The sequence below is a fragment of the Cuculus canorus genome, chromosome 1 (genome assembly GCF_017976375.1).
Source record: "Cuculus canorus isolate bCucCan1 chromosome 1, bCucCan1.pri, whole genome shotgun sequence".
NCBI lineage: Eukaryota > Metazoa > Chordata > Aves > Cuculiformes > Cuculidae > Cuculus > Cuculus canorus.
In genome coordinates, this window is record NC_071401.1 from 45,348,853 (window position 1) to 45,367,276 (window position 18,424).

General features: G+C 38.9%; 1 protein-coding gene across 33 annotated transcripts in view; it reads left to right on the plus strand.

Annotated features, from left to right (window-relative positions):
• The window catches only part of DLG2 (discs large MAGUK scaffold protein 2), a 1,074,248-nt gene that overhangs the window by 709,009 nt on the left and 346,815 nt on the right, over nucleotides 1-18,424 (plus strand). For 32 of the 33 annotated variants that reach the window (XM_054071916.1, XM_054072001.1, XM_054072006.1 and 29 more), the window contains one exon: nucleotides 6,625-6,749. In XM_054071916.1, coding sequence (XP_053927891.1) covers nucleotides 6,625-6,749 — 125 coding nt within the window. Of the gene's footprint in view, nucleotides 1-6,624; nucleotides 6,750-16,408; nucleotides 16,796-18,424 lie in introns of those variants that run through there. The other variant, XM_054072155.1, reaches the window with a different exon arrangement.

Here is an 18,424-nt window from a genome sequence, read left to right on the forward strand (position 1 = left end):
TCAATGAAAAGCACTGTAGGCTTGACTTACTCCAACTCATTTGTTTACATACTACCATTTATTTATTACTTGCGTAGTTTAGCATATAATGGCTTCATTAACACTAACTTAAATTCCCTAACAGCTAAGAAAAATGGCTCCCTTAAACCTGTAAGTAAAAAAAAATTATATAAACCCACAAAGATTATTTCACTAATAGATCATGTAGGGTTATGTGTAGTCACCTGAAACAACTTCCAACCTATGGAAACCATTCTGGGAAGTAAAGTTCCTTGTTATGTCTTGGTTTTTTGCTGACTGATGGACTCTGTGAAACAGTCTTCCTGGCACACTGCCATGACTGAGTGAGGTTGCAGCAACAGATAAGTGAATTCTGTGCAGTTCACGTCTATTTTATTTTTTTTTCCTGACTTAAGTGCCAGAGAGCTTCAAAATCTTGTCACTTCAGAAGATTATAAGCTTATATTCCTTTAGGAGCATAAGTAATTAAGTCATTCAAAAACAGCTTGTGTGGAACTGGTGTCAGACATTGGGTTCTGCTGTCAACTTATTGATTAGAATGAGAGGAAAAAAAAAGAGAAAAGAATGGCAAACTGCAGCTCTTGAGTAGGAAAAAAATCAAAAAATGAGGCACAACATTTGTAGAAGTTTATGGAGGGCTATCATCCATGAAGAGCTGTAATGTTACAGGAAAAGGATTTTGGAAGTTCTTAGTGTCAACTTGTCTTTGCGTCCATGAAAGCTGAGCTGGAGCATTTCTAAGGGTTACTCTTCAACAGATTAAAAATGCTGCAACCTGTGACGATGTAGCCTGTTACATGACTGCTCATTGTGGAGTGTGAAAGAAGAACACAAGATGGAAGGCTATGTAAGAGAATGGGTCACATGGCCGCCTGGTTACCCAAAACCATTACCTGCTGAGGATTCTTACTTTATTTTTTGTGGATGTTATTTATATTGGCAGTATAATAAGTCTTGCTGGAAGAGATTCAAACTGGCCAGAACTCAAGAGTTTTATTTTCTTTCCCTGTCACATGAATCATCCATCATCTTATTCTTGTCCTAAATATTGTATTGCAGTGTTGAAAGAAAGTATAACACTAGTTATCTGAATTGATAGTGTGTCTCTGTTGGAAGTTGTCTGCCCCTCGAGGTCCAGAAATATTAGGGCTAGATCTTTTCCCTGCTTAGGGTGATCTATCAAGAATTCAAGTAATCTGTTTGAGAAGGGCATGAAAGGGGCAGGCTTGTGTAGGCAGCCTTAGGAAGAAGTACCAACCTTCCCTTCAGAGAACAGGAAGGAGGCCTCTATGTCTTGGCTGGGAGAAATTATTTACATTTTAAAAAGGTAGGAAAGATGACCCTGGGAACTACCAACCTGTCAGTCTCACCTCTGTGCCTGGAAATATCATGGAACAGATCCTCCTAGAAGCTATGCTAAAGCACTTGGAGGATGGGGAGGTGATTAGTGGCAGTCAGCGTGGGTTCACCAAGGGCAAGTCCTGTCTGACCAACCTAATAGCTTTCTGTAGTGGGGTAACCACATCAGTAGACATGGGAAGAACAAAAGATGTAACCTATCTAGACTTCTGTAAAGCCTTTGACACAGTCGTCCACAACATCCTCCTCTCTAAGTTTGAGAGATATGGATTTCATGGGTGGACTGTTTGGTGGATAAGAAATTGGTTGCATGATGGTCGTATTCAGAAGTGGTGGTCAACGGCTTAATGTTCAGATGGAGATCCATGACAAGTGGTGTCCCTCAGGGGTGTGTACCGGGGCCAGTGATGTTTAATATCTTTATGAATTATATTGACGGTGAGATTGAGTGCACCCTGAGCCAGTTTGCAGATGACACCAAACTGAGTGGTGCAGTTTCCACACTGGAAGGACAGGAAGTCATCCAGAGGGAACTGGACAAGTTGGAGAAGGGGGCCTGTGTGAATCTCATGAGGTTCAACAAGGCCAAGTGCAAGGTCCTACATCTGCGCTGGGGCAATCTGCAGTTTCAGTATAGGACTGGGGATGATGTGATTGACAGCAGCCCTGTGGAGGAGGACTTGGTGGTGCTGATTGATGAGGAGCTTGATATGAGAAGGAAATGTGTGCTTGCAGCCCAGAAGGCCAACTATATCTTGGGCTCCATCAAAAGAAGCATGGCCAGCAGATTGACGGAGGTGATCCTGCCCTTCTATTCCACTCTCGTGAGAGCCACCTGAAGTATTGTGTCCATTTCTGGAATCCTGAACATAAGAGGGATATGAAACTATTAGACTAGGTCCAGAAGAGGGCCACAAAAATGATCGGAGGGCTGGAGCATCTCTGCTATGAAGACAGGCTGGGAGAGTTTGAGTTGTTAAGCCTGGAGAAGAGAAGGCTCTGAGGAGACCTTATAAGGTGCCTTCCAGTACCTGAGGGGGGCCTACAAGAAAGCTGGAGAAGGACTTTTTACAAAGGCTTGTAGTGATAGGACTAGGGGCAATGGGTATAAACTGGAGAGGGCCAGATTTAGACTAGACATCAGGAGGAAATTATTCACAATGAGGATGGTAAGGCACTGGCACAGGTTGCCCGGGAAAGCTGTGGATGCCCCATCCCTGGAAGTGTTCAAGACCAGGTTGGATAGGACCTTGGGCAGCCTGATCAAGTGAGGAGTGACTCTGCCCATGGCAGGGGGCTGGGATTAGATGATCTTAAAGGTCCCTTCCAACTCAAACTGCTCTATGATTCTATGATTCTGTTAAATTATTTTTATTTGTTTGTTTGTCCTAAGTTTCTCTGTTTGAAAAGCAAAGCTGAGTCAAGAGAGAAATTTGAGCTTGATACTAGATCCTTGAGAAACATGAACAAGAGGAAACTGAGGCAACATTTTTTTCTAAGCCAAAGAGGGCGTATCATACTGTGCTGAGCCTTTTGACAGGCTTTATGCATGATTGAGACACTGCAATAAAAGGCAAGGAAGCTAGTAAGAAATTAAACTAACAATTAAAAAGGTATATTCATGCATCTATTGCTGAGCAATTTTATGCAAATCTTCCCTTTATAGTCACTGACTAATTATATGAGGTTTTTATAGGGGAGAACTTGGACAAAGAAGTGGCAAGATTTAGGTCTAGAGATCATTTAGTTAATATGAACTGAACATAAAATAATTTGGATCTGGACTCTTATAGATCTGGACAGGTGAATAGTGATGCCATTAAAGTTAGTAGTTCTGAGATTCATTCAGTGGTTTTTTGTCCTCAGTACAGCCATAGGATTTTAGGCTAAATCTCTTCTATTGAAGAATACTGAAACAAAATAGGCAAGTGTTAGGCCTAAATAAGAAATTCAATTAAAAAGTATGAATGGAGTATCCAAAAGAAGGAAGACTTCTATAGCTTTACACTTCTTCTCCTCTGTATTAGCTGCTATTAGTTCTTATTAAATATTTATCTGCATTGTCACCAGGCCTCTGAGCTCATTGTTAACTTTCTTTGTAAGCATCCAAGAGAAGTAAAACTTGGAAGAGAAAGAGGGCAGTAAATTAACTTGACACATATTTATGGGGAACCACTCCCAAACATGAGAGCCAACATGAGAGAAAGTGTGAATGTTCCACCTTGGAAAATGCAGTGGTTAAGCCGTGGTTCAGCTGTTGTGGGCTGAGGGAAGGCAGACATTTTCACTGGTTAACATAAAATGACAGGGAGAGAGAGATGTGCCAAGAAAAACTGTGAAGATAATTAACATACTCTTTTTTCCTGGCATGGGGAAAAGAAGATGAAAAAAAGTAAAGGGCGGGGAGCTAATCCCTGCAGAAACATTCGGGAAGTGTTGTACTAGTAGACAATACTTAATTGGAGTTTGGAGTTACAGCTCTGAGACAACGAGTTTTTAATATAACAACCATATGCAGATAAACCTCGGAACACTAGTAAGACAAGAGTGTGAGGTGAGTGATCCGTACATCAGTATTGCTGCTCAGAATTAAAATACGGTAGATTTTAACCAGAATATTCCTACCTAATTATTTTTCAGCCTAAGGCTGTTAAAAGGCCAGTTACCCATCAGTAATGGTAGCCATGCTTTCAGACTTCTTATCATAAACTGAAGTAAAATGACAGATGTTTTTTCCATGTAGCCAAGGCAGATCCTTCAAGAGCCACAATGAAAAACAACGGTGTAATTGCCCTTAGATTTTGCAGTGCAGTTTCTGGAGGAGGGAAGTCTTGCAGGGCTATACCTAGTTGCTGACAGCTTGTAGATCTTGTTGATCAAGTCAAGGACTGCCGGCAGATTAATCGCTTGGAATTTTCTGGATACAAAAGTGCTAGTGAGACGTGCTGTCCTGTTCTTTTAAAAGGCTATTTCTATGGGTCAGAATCAGAATAGTTTTGCAATGTAACAGATGCGTATTTATGGATAAATGTCAAGGGCTAGCACTGATTTTCTCGAGAGGTCTGTAGTAGTTTTACCAGATGACTGCTTACTGTCAGCTTCAATATATTTTTTAGGTCTAAGAAGTTAACAGAAAGTAGGATGGTAGGAGGAAAAGAGTGCAGAGAATGTGTGAAACCTTTTCGGAAATTATTTCCTGCCTTGAAATCTAATGAACTTTATGTGAAGAACTCTAACAGCTAAGAACACTCCACTTAGCAGGCAACCTTTGATAGTTTTCAAACCTCTTCAGGCACGCTTTTTTTATTATGATATAACTGTTCATCTTCCCTAACCAACTAAAATTATTTCTAGATTTCTCCTTGATACCCTGCCCTTCCTCTTTCCCTATGAAGAGTAGGTTTTGGAGACTTGGAAATCCACCTCTATTCGATAGGCAGAACATTACTTTTTTTTTTTTTCAATCTCTTTGGAGTGGAGAAAAACCCAAATAATTTCATTTTATTTAGAGGTTGTATTTTCTTAAATATCCAATTGTAATATTTACTCAAACTTTTTAGAAATTTGTCCCTACTTTTAAGATTCTTTTACACCTTTTGTTCCAGGCTTATTAAAGTGTGTATAAGTACAATTTTTTTCATTCTTATTTGTTGGAAAGTTAGCTTCAGTAATAAAATGATATATAAGGAAACTTACAAGAAAATATCCTTAAAGTATTTTTTGAGAGCGCGTTGGTGTAGAATGCACTGTATAATTAGGCATGTGTTAAAATATTGGGAAAATAACTTGAATCTGAGATGATCCTAATGATGAAAGGGAGATTAAATCAAAGATTTTTAATGCTGGCCTGGAGATGTTTATTAACTCTACAGAAAATATATATGGAGTGCTTCGGTATTATAAAATTTTTCACATTATAGTTAGCTGAGAAACATTAAGATATGTGTACTCCTAAATCTTTCTCTTTGGATTATAAATTAGTTCAGTACTGAAAATTTATTCACAATTATATGCTGATAGCAGAGGTGCAGATTGCATGCACATCTCTTGAGAACCACATTGTTTGTGAGTATAGCATACCGATAACATAATTGCAAATCTGACCTGCTACAGGCATGCAGCATGCAGGCTTTCACACAGAAAGTGCATCACAGTCCTGACCTACTAATTTAAGTGCTCTTCAAAAATGCAGAAATTAGATTTAATTGAAATTTTGGAAGAAGGAAAAAAAAGGTAGAGAGTTGCTATCTTTATTGGTACCTCTTCTCACTAAGAGTGAACTGGATACCTGCCCCTAAACAGGAATGAAGGAAATAAACTCCCAATAATCTAAGAACTTCAGTGAAATAAAAGTATTTTTAGTGCCCAGAACATATTTCATCTGCAGTAGTGTTCATATTCTACAGTATCAATATGTTGCATCACTATAAGCGGCTTAAATACCTAATTACAAAAATACCTTGGAATAAGAGACTTAAAGGATCAAGTATTACATTGAGTTTATTAAAAAGAATATCTCTGAGAAATGTGAATTCATACAGAAAAGGATAGCAACTAATATGCACTTATAAAAAAGAGTTAGAATTGTGGGTTTAAGTTGTATGTGAAAACAGTGACTTAAGTTGCAAGTGTTCATATGCGTGTACATGCCTATTCATAATATTCTCACAAATAGTAAAGGCAGTAAGTAGAATTATTAAGTAGACCCTCACAATGTTTTTTTCAAATATTTCATTCTAGTAAATCAATAAGATGAAAGAAATAGGTTGTGCATTCGTTCTTTTTTTTTTAAGCATGTGATCACTTTTCAGCAGAAAATGGTATATTATAATACTTCAGAGCTAAATATTATTCACTCTGTTTATAAATGATGGTAGGTTTTAGCCTTTTTTTCAAAGCTCTGAAGTGTTTTTAGCCTCTAGCTCTCTTTGACTGGAATAAATTCGTAATGGAGTTGAGACGGTAATTTATGTGACTGCTTTTGAAAACAAATTTAGGTCAAATCCTGTTTCTGTAGGAGCATCCATTAACTCTACCATTAACTCTGGGAAGTCTTTATGTTCATAGCCTCTGTTCTTTAACACACAATTAATTTTTTCCTGACTGAGTCACCTGCCTTCAAATATGGAGTTGCCAAATAAAATGCTTTCCTTAAGAAACAAGGATAGTTTGCTCTTGCATTGCAAATCAATTCTGTAGAAATCTAGCATCTGGTGATGAATTATATTTTTTTTACTTTTCCAGGGGAATTCCGGCCTGGGGTTCAGTATTGCTGGAGGAACAGACAACCCGCACATTGGGGATGATCCTGGGATATTCATTACTAAGATTATACCAGGGGGAGCTGCAGCAGAGGATGGAAGACTCAGGTAAAAGCTGACTCATTAAGTATGTTTGGAAAAAAAATGCATCATTATTACAAACTGTTCTTTAGGGACAGGAGGAGAAAATGGGCATATCAGCATGAAAGTCTTCTCTGCTTGATCTTTGTATGTTCATGGCTGAAGAACTATGCATTGGTTACCAAGACTTCACAAACTACAGAGGCACTGCTGAACAGTCATAGCTATTTGTAGACAACCCCAGTAATTTTACTGCCGTAGTGAGGTGTGCTTAACTCTATATCCAAACTTGTTTTGCTTTGTGATGGCTGTGCTCTATAGTCTGAGTCACCTTCAGAGTAATCTCTTGTTATACCTCCTGAGACAGCACACAGATTATTTGTTGTGTTTCACAAATACATGGTAGCACCTATCTTAAACAGCAGGAATCACAGAAGTGCTTGTGCCTCTCTTTCCTTTTGGACTGAATGCAGAAAGGCTTCCATCTATCTCAGAGGCAGCTACCCCTCTGTCAGTCATGAAGCCTGCTGGTGCTCAAAAAAGACAATGTAGCTGAAAAGACTTGGGTTAAAATTCTGAAGCTTTCATGATCTCAGCACTGGGACCTAAGCTCTGGGAGTGTTTCCCCAAAACCAAAAGGTCTAAAGTTCATTAAAAGTGACCAGATGGTAGCAATCACTTTTTTCCCAAAGCCTTTTCCTTTAATTCAAAGATAAAAATAGGGGGAGTTGGCTGTTTTTTAAAGCAAGTTTTTGATATTTCTTATACTAGGTTAGTATTTGATTTTGGAAACAATTCTTATTTTTACTGCAATAGTAATGAGGAGTCATGGTGGTTGGCAGTACTTGAAGAATTTATGGTCTAAATAAAACTGCGGACAAAAGGAGTAGGAATAATCTCATGTGATTTTATGACTAAAATGCTGTTTTCTACTCCTAAGCTGGTCATCTTAGAGTCTCCTAATAGGCAGTCTCCTAAGTTGTTATTTTTCTCATCCTAAAGCCAATGACTAAAATAGAATGGAAGAATCACATCTTATAAGAGCCTGTGCTTTCACTGGTGACTCAAATGAAAAGGAGTTTCATCAACTAGTTCAGCTGTGGTGATCTCTTCTGTAAATGTGAAGCACCAGATGAGCTTCCTTCAAAAGAGAGCATGAAGAAACAGCAGTATCTGGAAATTATGCTGACAAATTTGACCTGATGAACAGCGTAGGATGGTCTTAAACCAGCATCTACTTTTAGACAGATGAGAAAGGATCCCTTCCGAAAACTAACAATATCTTTTTAGTACAGTTTTTAATTACTTTTGACAGGTTTTTTGGTTTAAGCTATTAAGAAGACAGAAGACATCGCAGAATTTTGTTGTGCTATCTTTGTATGAAATCAAATATTCCATAACTCATTGCTATACTAATTAAGTACTGTAAATTTAACTGATGATTATTTAATAGTTACTATGTTTTAAAGGTCTTAGAAAGACCTTCTAAACCTGCAAAAGTGACATACTAATGCAATTCATTACTCCATATTAAGATTAGAACATGTAAACTTTTTGTTTTGTAATAAAAGTTTAGTAGTTCAATTGTCTTATTACTAAGACTTAGTTAATATGCTTAGAGTATATTGTCTGTTAGCAGATTTTGAAGTAAAATCTTACACTTCATAGGCATATATTTGGCATTGTCAATTTTCCTATTCTCATTGATTTTACAAAGATTCTTCCTTTCCTTGTTTTATCTGATAAGCAGGTTTCATTTACAATACTAGCAAAGACACATTCCTGTCATGTTGTAGGAATGCCTGAAAATGTATTTATCAGGGATCACTACTCATATGCCAATGAAGAGACAAGCTATCCCTGGGGCAGTCTCCACAGACTTACATGATAATTAATTTTGCTTAATAGACAGTTTATCAGCTAAGGCCACTCTATAGGAGCAAAAGCTCAACAATATGCAGTAACATCTGCCAGGAATAATGATAATCTATATTCCTAGTAAACCCCCAACTTTTAATTGCCTGAGAATGTGAGATTGGTGTTTATGGACAGAAAAAAAAATGGATACTTTCTCATGTCCATTTTTGCCTCAGCATCTGTCTGCAGGTACAGTATATTATATAGCAGTGTGGATGATTTCACCTGACTTTGAAATCTACTGTCTGTTTTTAAATCATAAAAGTCTGTAAAATAACTTCTACTACATTTTACGTTAAGTCCCTATGATCTAACATAGCTGAGTGAAGTTCTTCAAATAGCTAGACTGTAAAAGCAGCCTGCAAGGAATGAACTTAATACTATAGACCCTTGCAAATTTTTTACATATATATATATGCTGGTTGACGGTTGAAGGAGTAGGTCAACTGGACCATCACGTAACTCCAATGAAAGAAAATGCAACCTCCTGGGAAGACAGTATCTCCATTGTAGTAGATTCTGGGGTTCTCTGGGCTAGAAAAAAAGCTTTGTAGGGAAGGACCTAGGAGTTCCAGTGGGCAATTTATAGTTTTACATATATAAATATCAAATAGGAATACCTAATGGGAGGCAGTCAAAAAAAGGAGCCAAACTATTAACAGTACTGCCCAGTGGCAGGGCAAGAAGCAATGGACACAAAATACATAATATTCCATCTGAACAAGGAAAAACTTATTTAGTGTGAGGGTGACTGATTCTGGGCACACATTGCCCGGAGAGGTTGTACAGTCTCCGTCTTTGAAGATATTTAAAACCAGACATGCTCCTCAACCTGTTCTGGCTAAGCTTTCTTCAGCAGGAAGGATTTGACAGGGTGATCTCAAGAGGTGCTTTCCAGCATGAATGACACTGTGATTCCATAATGTACACCTGAGTCAGTAGTGTGCCCTGGCAGTGATGAACGCCAGCATGGAGGTCAGCAGAGCTACAAAGAGGAAGAACTACGGGCAACAGTCACATGTTGCAATAAGAGAAACTCCAATTAGTTCTGAGACAACAAACAAACAAACAAAAAAAATGTAGTAATAAGGCACTGTAATTGGTGGTTCAGTGAGGTTATGGGATCTCTGTCTTCAGAGGCATTCAAAGTTCACCTGGACAAAGTCCTGAGCACAGTTGTTGAATTTTAAAGCTACCCCTACCTTGAGTGAGAGGTTTGACTAGGTGACCTCCAAAAGTCCCTTCCAACCTGAAGTGTTCTCAGAGTCTGTAAAATACTCTTTTGTACCAAACCTGTGTATGAAATTGGAACAAAGGTGATTAATTTCCTGGTGATTTTTTTCCTTCAGGGAGAACAGTACTTTTATTGACAGTAGGTGCATTGCATAGGGTGAATATGTATTGCTTCATGGCCCATATCTCTACAGTAATATTTGCAAAATAGAAAAAGTTATCAGCCACTTTAGACTACATTCATTTTAATAAAAGATTCCTGGTTTTGAAAGACTACTTGAATTTTCAGATATTAATCTAGAACCACACACTATCTCAAGCTAGAAGTGACCCATATGGATCATTGAGTCCAACTCCCTGCTTTTCCTCAGACTATCTAAAACTAAATCATACAACTAAGAGCATCATTCAAACCGTCACTGAACTCTGATAGGCTCGGTGACCACTTCCCTGGGGAGCCTGTTCAAGTGAAATACTATCCTCTCAGTTGAAGAACCTTTTCCTAAGGTCCAATATAAACCTCGTCTGAGGCAGCTTTGTTCCATTTCCTCACATCCTGTCAGTGGTCACCAGAGAAAGGAGACAAGCATCACCCTCTCCACTGGTCCAGTTGAGGAAGTAATGACAACTGTGTTTGCATACTACCCTCTCTGAAATGCAGGGACATCTAGAACTAGAATAAGAGCCAATACACTGCACAATTCAGACTGTAGAAGATATTTTAGGTGAGTAAACTGACTCCTAATCTTGCAAAGTACAGAAAGCTGTGAAATCTTTCAGTATGTCCATATAATACATAGCAAATAATTTCATATATAATAATGAATATATAGCAAATAACTTCATGGAATAAAAAGGATTCATTTTGAGTTTTGTTACTTTAGCTAAATGTGAATATCTTACATTTAGGACTAACTGAAATAGGGTTTTTTTTTCTGAACACTGCATACCATTTTTCTTTGAAGCTTTGAGTTTTAAGTCAGTGACAAACAAAGAATACAAAACCTCCAGAAGTAGCAGCCGTTCCCACTGAGTTGAAGGAGAATTTCTCTCAACAGTTTGATCTTTTAAGACTTTTGATGCATAAAAGCTTTTGCTTCCATCTCACAAATGTCAGTTGTCCATGGGCAAACATCTACTTTTTAATAAAGAAGCTCTGAATTTAGACTTCTTTTACTCTCTAGAAGAAAGACAATGTGAGTAATTTACGTCTCAATGCCTTTTTTGTTTTATTTGAGTTTGTGTCAGAGAAAAAAATACAGTGCTTGGCTCAATTGCCTAGATAAAGCAAAGAACTTCAATATACTGTCTCAGCAGTTCCTTCTATTGACACTTATTGAACATAAGTGAGATGCTGGCTTCTAAAAGGTAACACACATCTAAAAATTCATCATACTCTGTGAAAACAACAGTGATCAGCTTGTGGAACTAGAAGCACAGCACAGTGGTATAACTTGATTGAAAAAAATAGTGAAAGGATAATGAAAACTTTTAATTATGACTAAGTTTAAATGAGCAGATTCCTAAAATAAGAATTTATTTTCATCAATCATAAACCAAAACTGGTTTGATTCAAGAACCATTCTTTCTGTTTATAGTTTCTCATAGTCCAATTCCAATCATATGATGGAGGCATTTTTCTCAAAACTCTCTCCTCAGGAACTAGTGGGTCAGGAATGGTTTCCTTATCTATTGCCTTGAGAAAATATGGTTTTACTTTTTGTGAAGGCAAGTTTGAAAAATATAAATTTTTAAAGGTCTTGGGATATAAAAAAAAAAACAAAAACAAAAAAAAAAAACCCAAATGCAAAGGTCTTGGATAGAACAAGGATTAAAATCTTATATTTTATACCAATTCCCTGGTTGTATGAATCTCACTGAACCTGTGATTCAAAAATCAGTTACTGCATTTATGACTGAATATGAATGAGTTTGTTCACAGGACTGTGAGATAGGTTTGGACTGGAGCTTGAATTTCAAGGGTTAATTTTGTACCAAAGGTTATTTTGGTATCTGAGCCTGAGCTGTACTGGAGAGGAAAGAGGGTTTATGCGAGGGGTGGCTCAAAGGGAAGAAAGAGGTTGTGCCTGGAGGCAGGCTCCCTGGTAAGCTGCCTGGACCTGTAGCTGCTTCATTCATTCTTTCTTCTAGGAAAATGATTTCCAATTTCCTTCCATTTGTGAGCCAATCATTTTTTATTTTTTTTTTTCCCCTTAGTAGTGTGTATATTTGTCAGGAGATCTTAAACATATTGAGAAAAGTAGATTGTTTGCAAGTTGAGCAGACTAATCAGAAAGAGCGCCCGTGCTCCCAGCTATCTCAATACCACAGGCTAAAAATGAGTGAGGCTGTGCAGTGTTTATCTTTCCTTTGTAAATGTGTCTTTTCAAATATTACTCTAATTACTGATTGTCAGGAGGCTTAGGATTGTGAAGCTGCAACATTTTTAAGGCATGCTGGTTTGTTCTACCATCATCATAATAAGTAGTCTCATTGGATTTTTCCCCCCAGCTCTCAAAGTGATTTTGTGTGGGGAAAGGAACATAAAACACATGCTAATGGTAGGAGACAAGAACCGAAATAACTCACCCTCAGACATCTAGTAAATCTGAGAGAAAGCTTGGAATAGAGTAGTTATTCCTTCTCTTCTTATACTTTTGTGCCTTACAGGCTTCAGTTAAATGCCTACCAGCAAAGATTTTAAACAGATTTGTGTTTCCTTCAGTTGTCAACTAACCCACTGTGATGTGTTAAAGGTTTATAAATTTAGCAAGGTATATACAGCAAAAGAGGAACTCCAAAGATAAGATATTTTCTCATGCAAATTTTCTTAATAAAATTAAAATTAAGAAAAAAATAATTTTAAGGGAAAGATTGCATTCTGATCAGGTTTTTAAAATATTTCTGTGTTTCACTAAAAATGAGCCAAGGAGGGAATACTACAGCTTCTTGCTATTTGTTCAAAGCTTGAAAACTGTAATGAAGAAACACACTGGTATAAATACTGAGTGCACTTTACCTGAAAAACTCAAAGGGAAGAAGAAATGGAGGAGAGGAAATAGAAGCCAGTCCCCACTTAAGAGATGGCTGGATAAACTATCCCTTCAGTCTTTGCCTCATGGGCTTTGCCTCTGGTAAAATCAAGTCTGAAACCTAAGTCCCTCTAGCAGCAGCCCGCACACTGGTTTTGCCGGTTGATATCCATTTATAGCTCTAGATCGCTCAGTAACAAGTGAATAGGGAGTGATAATAGGAAAAAAGTAGGGGCTTTTTGAGATTAATGTGAAGAGGAATGCCCAGGAGAGATCATGTTCTTTACAAGTGTGTCATGTGTCTCTAATCCAGTTTGGGCTTTATTTCAGCATCATTATATATCAAAACAGAAGTGTGTCTGCTTTGTAATTCACTGCCTAAGTCCCTGTTTGTTAACTCTTGATCTGTCTTAATCCTATGGGTACCAGGTCTATGTGCCTTGCAATGGCATAAAGCTTGTTCAGGATGTTATTATAATTACCACGCTGCCACAAAACACTGATTCATATCTGCACTGTTTACAGGCCTCTGACAATGCTATTAGTTCAGTAAATAATTTAGCAGTAAGTTAATAAAGAGACATTCACCTTATTAGGCAAAACATGCTTGCTTTGCAGACAGCCATAAATTAGATTGTGAATTTTTGACTGCTCGCTCTGTCCTGGTCTATGTTAGGAAGTTTGGTCTTATCAAATCTGTTTGTCTTTGTATCCGTCTATCATTTTTTTAAGCTACTGTGGAACAAAAAAAAAAAAAGATAGAATTACCACAGGGATTGACATGCAAAAAAGCAGGTCACAAAATCAAAATCTGATTTTCATACATTATTTTTAAAGTTGAAGATGTCTTCCTGTGAGTCAAGTTTGAAATTATCAATTCATTTTCATCAATGGAATATGTTCCCATGTACTTATCTTTTCTGCTGTCTTTACCACTTTACTTATTTTTATCTTTTTTTCCTCTTTTTTTCTGTCTTTTTTTTCTCCCTTTTTATCGTATGTGAAGCTTGCATTCCTTATTTAGTATTGCAGAGACATGCTAGATTTGGTTGTATTTCTGCATTTCCTACTTTGAAAATAATTTGGTAGCTCTTATCCAGTGCAAGAAACGAAAGGAAAATTGTTTTAACAGCTGAATGCTCAGGTAAAGAGAATGGAATTTAATGGAAAGAAAAAGATACCTTTCTGTGTGTGGTATTTGAGACTGGTAAATTTGACATGCCTCTTTATAAACAGCAGAGATGTACATTTTTGTGGAAGTTGTCTTTTGTGACACAAAGGATCAGTTTCTTCCCCCTATAAGTTTCTGAGCTGCTTTTGACTAATTGAAACAACTGCTTGCAAGTAACACTTAAGCAAAGTAGCATGTTGTCAGGACTTTAGATACGTTGCAGTGATATATTGCTCATTGGACCTTATGCAATGGTACTGAACAGGTTAACCAGTCTCTCCTCAAGAGCTCCTTTAGTACCCATCCTGCCTGAAACTACAATTGTCCCAGAGTAATGCAGCAGCAGAACAGCACCGTGTCCAAATCTAGGTGATTATTTTTTTAACATGTTTGCACTGCTACTTCAGTTATGGATTTAAATAGCTCAGTGATCATTCATATGGAGTAAGAAGCCTTCTGTGGTTACATACCTGAGGAATCATCAGCTCTCTGTAGAGTCTGGCATTAGTCAAGGAACAAATATTCCACATCTGTTCCTGTACTTGACAGGTGTAACCCTCTGGGGAACTCCTGAATACTTTATTTCTTTCAATTCCCATTGAACCAGAAAGTAAGATTTTAGATGAAAAAGAAGTTGACTTAAGCAGTCATTAAAAAATATGTTTTTCATAACCAGCAAAGAGCTGATTCTAAAATTTTTAAGAGAAATCTTGGTCAATTTTTTGCTTCTGGCAGCCAAAACCACCAATAGATGGTGAAACAGTCTTCATAGACTGCCAAAATTCTTGGCCATGGTTTGAACAACACTTGGACTTAAAGACTTGAGACAAACCATATTTCCTTGCTTCTATGTTACAGCAGAGGTTTTAAATTTATTTCCCGATAGCTTATGACTTTTGATACCAAACTTACAAGATGTGTACTTTGTTTGAATGCGTTGGTCACATTGTGCCATTTTGCATATTACTCTGAATCATATCACTATGAATCATTCCTCAGTACAGGAAGGATATAGATCTATCAGAGCAAGTCCATGGGAGGTAATAAAGATGATCAGAGGGCTAGAACACCTCCCATATGAGGACAAGCTGAGATAGTTGGTGTTGTTCAGCCTAGAAAAGAAAAGGCTTTGGGGAGACCTTACAGAAGCCTTCCGATACTTGAAGGGTGCCTACAGGAAAGATGGGTAGGAGCTCTTTATAAGAGAGTGCAGGGATAGGATGAGGGGTAATGTTTTTAAGCTGAAAGAGGGGAGGTTTAGATGAGATATTAGGAAGAAATTTTTTCCTGTAAGGGTGGGGAGGCACAGGCTTCCCAGAGAAGTCATGGATGCTTCATCGCTAGAGGTGTTCAAGACCAGGTTGGATGAGACATTGATCAACCTGATCAATGGCAGAGGGCTGGAAATGGGTTCTACAATCTATGATTACAGAAAGCAAACTGGTTTGGTTTTGTTTTTTTTTTTTTCACTTACCTGTTTGCATTCTACTCAAAGGTGCAGCTAACCCTCTATTAAGTGTGTGGCTTAATGGTACTGATGTTCTGAAGCACCTGAAGTTTCTTACTGAACTTGAACCACATGTTTTCTACTCCATTTTTTTAATGCTACACCTTTGTTTGGAATATTCTCAATCAAACCCAAGCAGAAGGGAGGGTTTTCTACTTGTTAGTGCAAGTGCCAGGGAGGCAGGACTGCTCAGTTTTGTTCTCAACTTGCTATGCCTGATCTGCGGCAACACTTTTCTTCTTTTGTGCTAAAGTTTCCCCATTTGTAAAATGGGAATAGTGATCATTATCTTTGCCTCACGGGGGTTGTTGTGAAGCTTAAACGAGTTCATATTTGCAGAACACTTTGAGAGTCCCAGATGAAAAGTGCTTGTAAAAATACAGAATCTGGAATTGCCTTCTGGGTTATCTGTTGTAACTGGTTTTCCTGCACAAACCTGAATACGCTTCAGACAGGGTTAGTGTCAGTTGGGAGGATATTAACCAGGGGTGAGGAACGACCGAGAGTGATTTGGTGTACTCAGCAGGCAAACCGTATCTCAGCCTCAAGGAAGCACCTCGTCTTTCCTGAGGGTGGACTCGCTGAAACTGCACCAGGGTAGCTGCTCTGCCTCCGAGCTCTAGGCTTCGAAGTCCCACTTGGTACTGGAGCCAGCTAAACTAGAGGGCTCAGCGGGTAAGTCGAGGCTGTGAAGCCATCCCTGCCTTCTACCACACCTACAGAGCCTGGCCTGCAGCACCTTCCACTACCTGCAGAGCAGCCCTGCAGCTGGGAGGGGCTTTGCAGCTTCCTGGTGCCCTCATTCGCACCAGACTTTAGAGGGTTTTGTTTTTCTTTCCCATTTCTTTAACCCAACACCTTCCTCTCACAACACTCCACAGCTACCTACACCTTATTCTTTTCATTCTTTGCCTCTCTGCTGTCCCACTTTGGCTTCTGGCTTTGAAGGACAGATATGCATACTCCTTCTGTGAGCAGAACTTTTCCTTCTGGCCACCATTAGAGGCTGCTACCTCCACCGGCAATCTAAGCCACCCGGATCAAGCGGAGCTGCTGCGAGAGGCTGGATGCACTGGGCGTTTCAGTGTTCAGCTGCTAGTGGGAGTAGTTCCAGAAGGAAAGCGTCGTACATGGCAGTGGCAGGAAACGAGACGCAGAGAGACTGAGGATAACTTGGAAATTAGAGAAACGGACAGAGGAATGGAAAAATGTGGTAAGAACTATGGATGTCAAAGCTGAGGATGGAGCTGGATGAGAAATGCAGGGGAAAATAAATGCAGGGTGGGAGAAGTGACTTAATTTTGGGAGAGGAGGTGTGTAAAAAGGCAATAGTCTTTCTTATAAATCCTGTGAAAGAGGTTAATAAAGCAAATTTGATACGAGCTTTGATCCAGAGCAGCCCTAGCATCCTTCCTACCCTGCTGCACACCCTCTGTGCTCCCCTTTCCCTTCCTACCCTCTTCTGCCTGCTTTTCACTGTCTGCCTCCTCTGCTGTCCCCTCTCAGTCACAAGCTCGCACTCAAACACAAACGTTTAAACAAAACTATGGGCTTCTTGGGCCTACCGGCCGATTACTTGCTAACAAGGCATTTGGCCAGCGACTGCTGACTTTATCTGGCAGGGTTACCACCCTGAATCACTCCATGCTTGTGTCTGCAATGCACTATTCCAAATCTGCTGGTTTATTAAAGTCATACTTGGTTTCCAGTAAGTTAAAGTGGGAATCTCAGGTCTGATAAGTAGAAAAAAGTCTTTTATAGGCGAAGTTCTTTGGTTTGTGTTTTATACTGGTGTGCCTGGCAAGGAAAGGGCTCATCCCTAAGGCAGCAGCTTGACATTAACATATGACCTTTGAGTATTGTGGTCCCTAACTCTGCCTGAAGAGGATGTGACTTATGCAGGAAGAAAGGAGTCCTGACTTATGGAGGGGACATTTATGCAGCTAAGGTATGTAGCAGAGCAACCTCATTCAGTGGAAAGTGTCCCTGCCCATGGCAGGGGGGCTGGACCTAGATGAGCTTTAAGGTTCCTTCAACCCAAACCATTCTATTTTTCTATGATTCCATGATTTTAGATAGAATAATGTTTGAAGTGAAAGATCATAAACTCTGTACAAAATTACTATGGGTGTGGCTTACCTAGCAAAAGAGAGTTCACATGCCCTGAGTTTATGTTAGCCAAAGCGTTAACTGAAGGCTTGATGTCACAGAAAATAATTATTTATGAATTAATTAGAACAGCTCTATCTCCAAAAGCATTACGTAGTGACAGGATATCATATCTGTACTGTACGAGGACAGGCTGAGAGATTTGGTCTTGTTTAGCCTAGAGAAGAGAAGTCTTCAGGGAGAATTTATAGCATGATTCCAGTACTTAAAGGGGGCCTACAAGAAAGCTGGTGAAGGGCTCTTTATCAGGGAGTGCAGGGAAAAGATGAAGAGTAATTGTTTTAAGATGAAGGAGGGGAGCTTTAGATTTGACATCAGGAAATATGTTTTTTTTTTTCCTGTGAGGGTAGTGAGGCACTGGCACAGGTGGCCCAGTGAAGCTGTGGCTGCCCCATCCCTGGAGGTGTTCAAGTTCAGGTTGGATGTGGCTTTGAGCAACCTGATCCAGTGGAAGGTGCCCCTGCCCAAGGCAAGGGGGTTGGAATTGGATGATCTTTAAGGTTCTTTCCAACTCAAACCATTCTATGATTCCATGCTTTCAGGATGTTCCTGATGAAGGTGGAGGAAGGGATGGGAAGAGCTCCTTCTGTTATAGATGGACATAGACTTGACTTTTCCAAAAGTTTATGCTTGAGTCTCTGTGTGCAAATTGAATGGGTGTTAGCTACTCCTT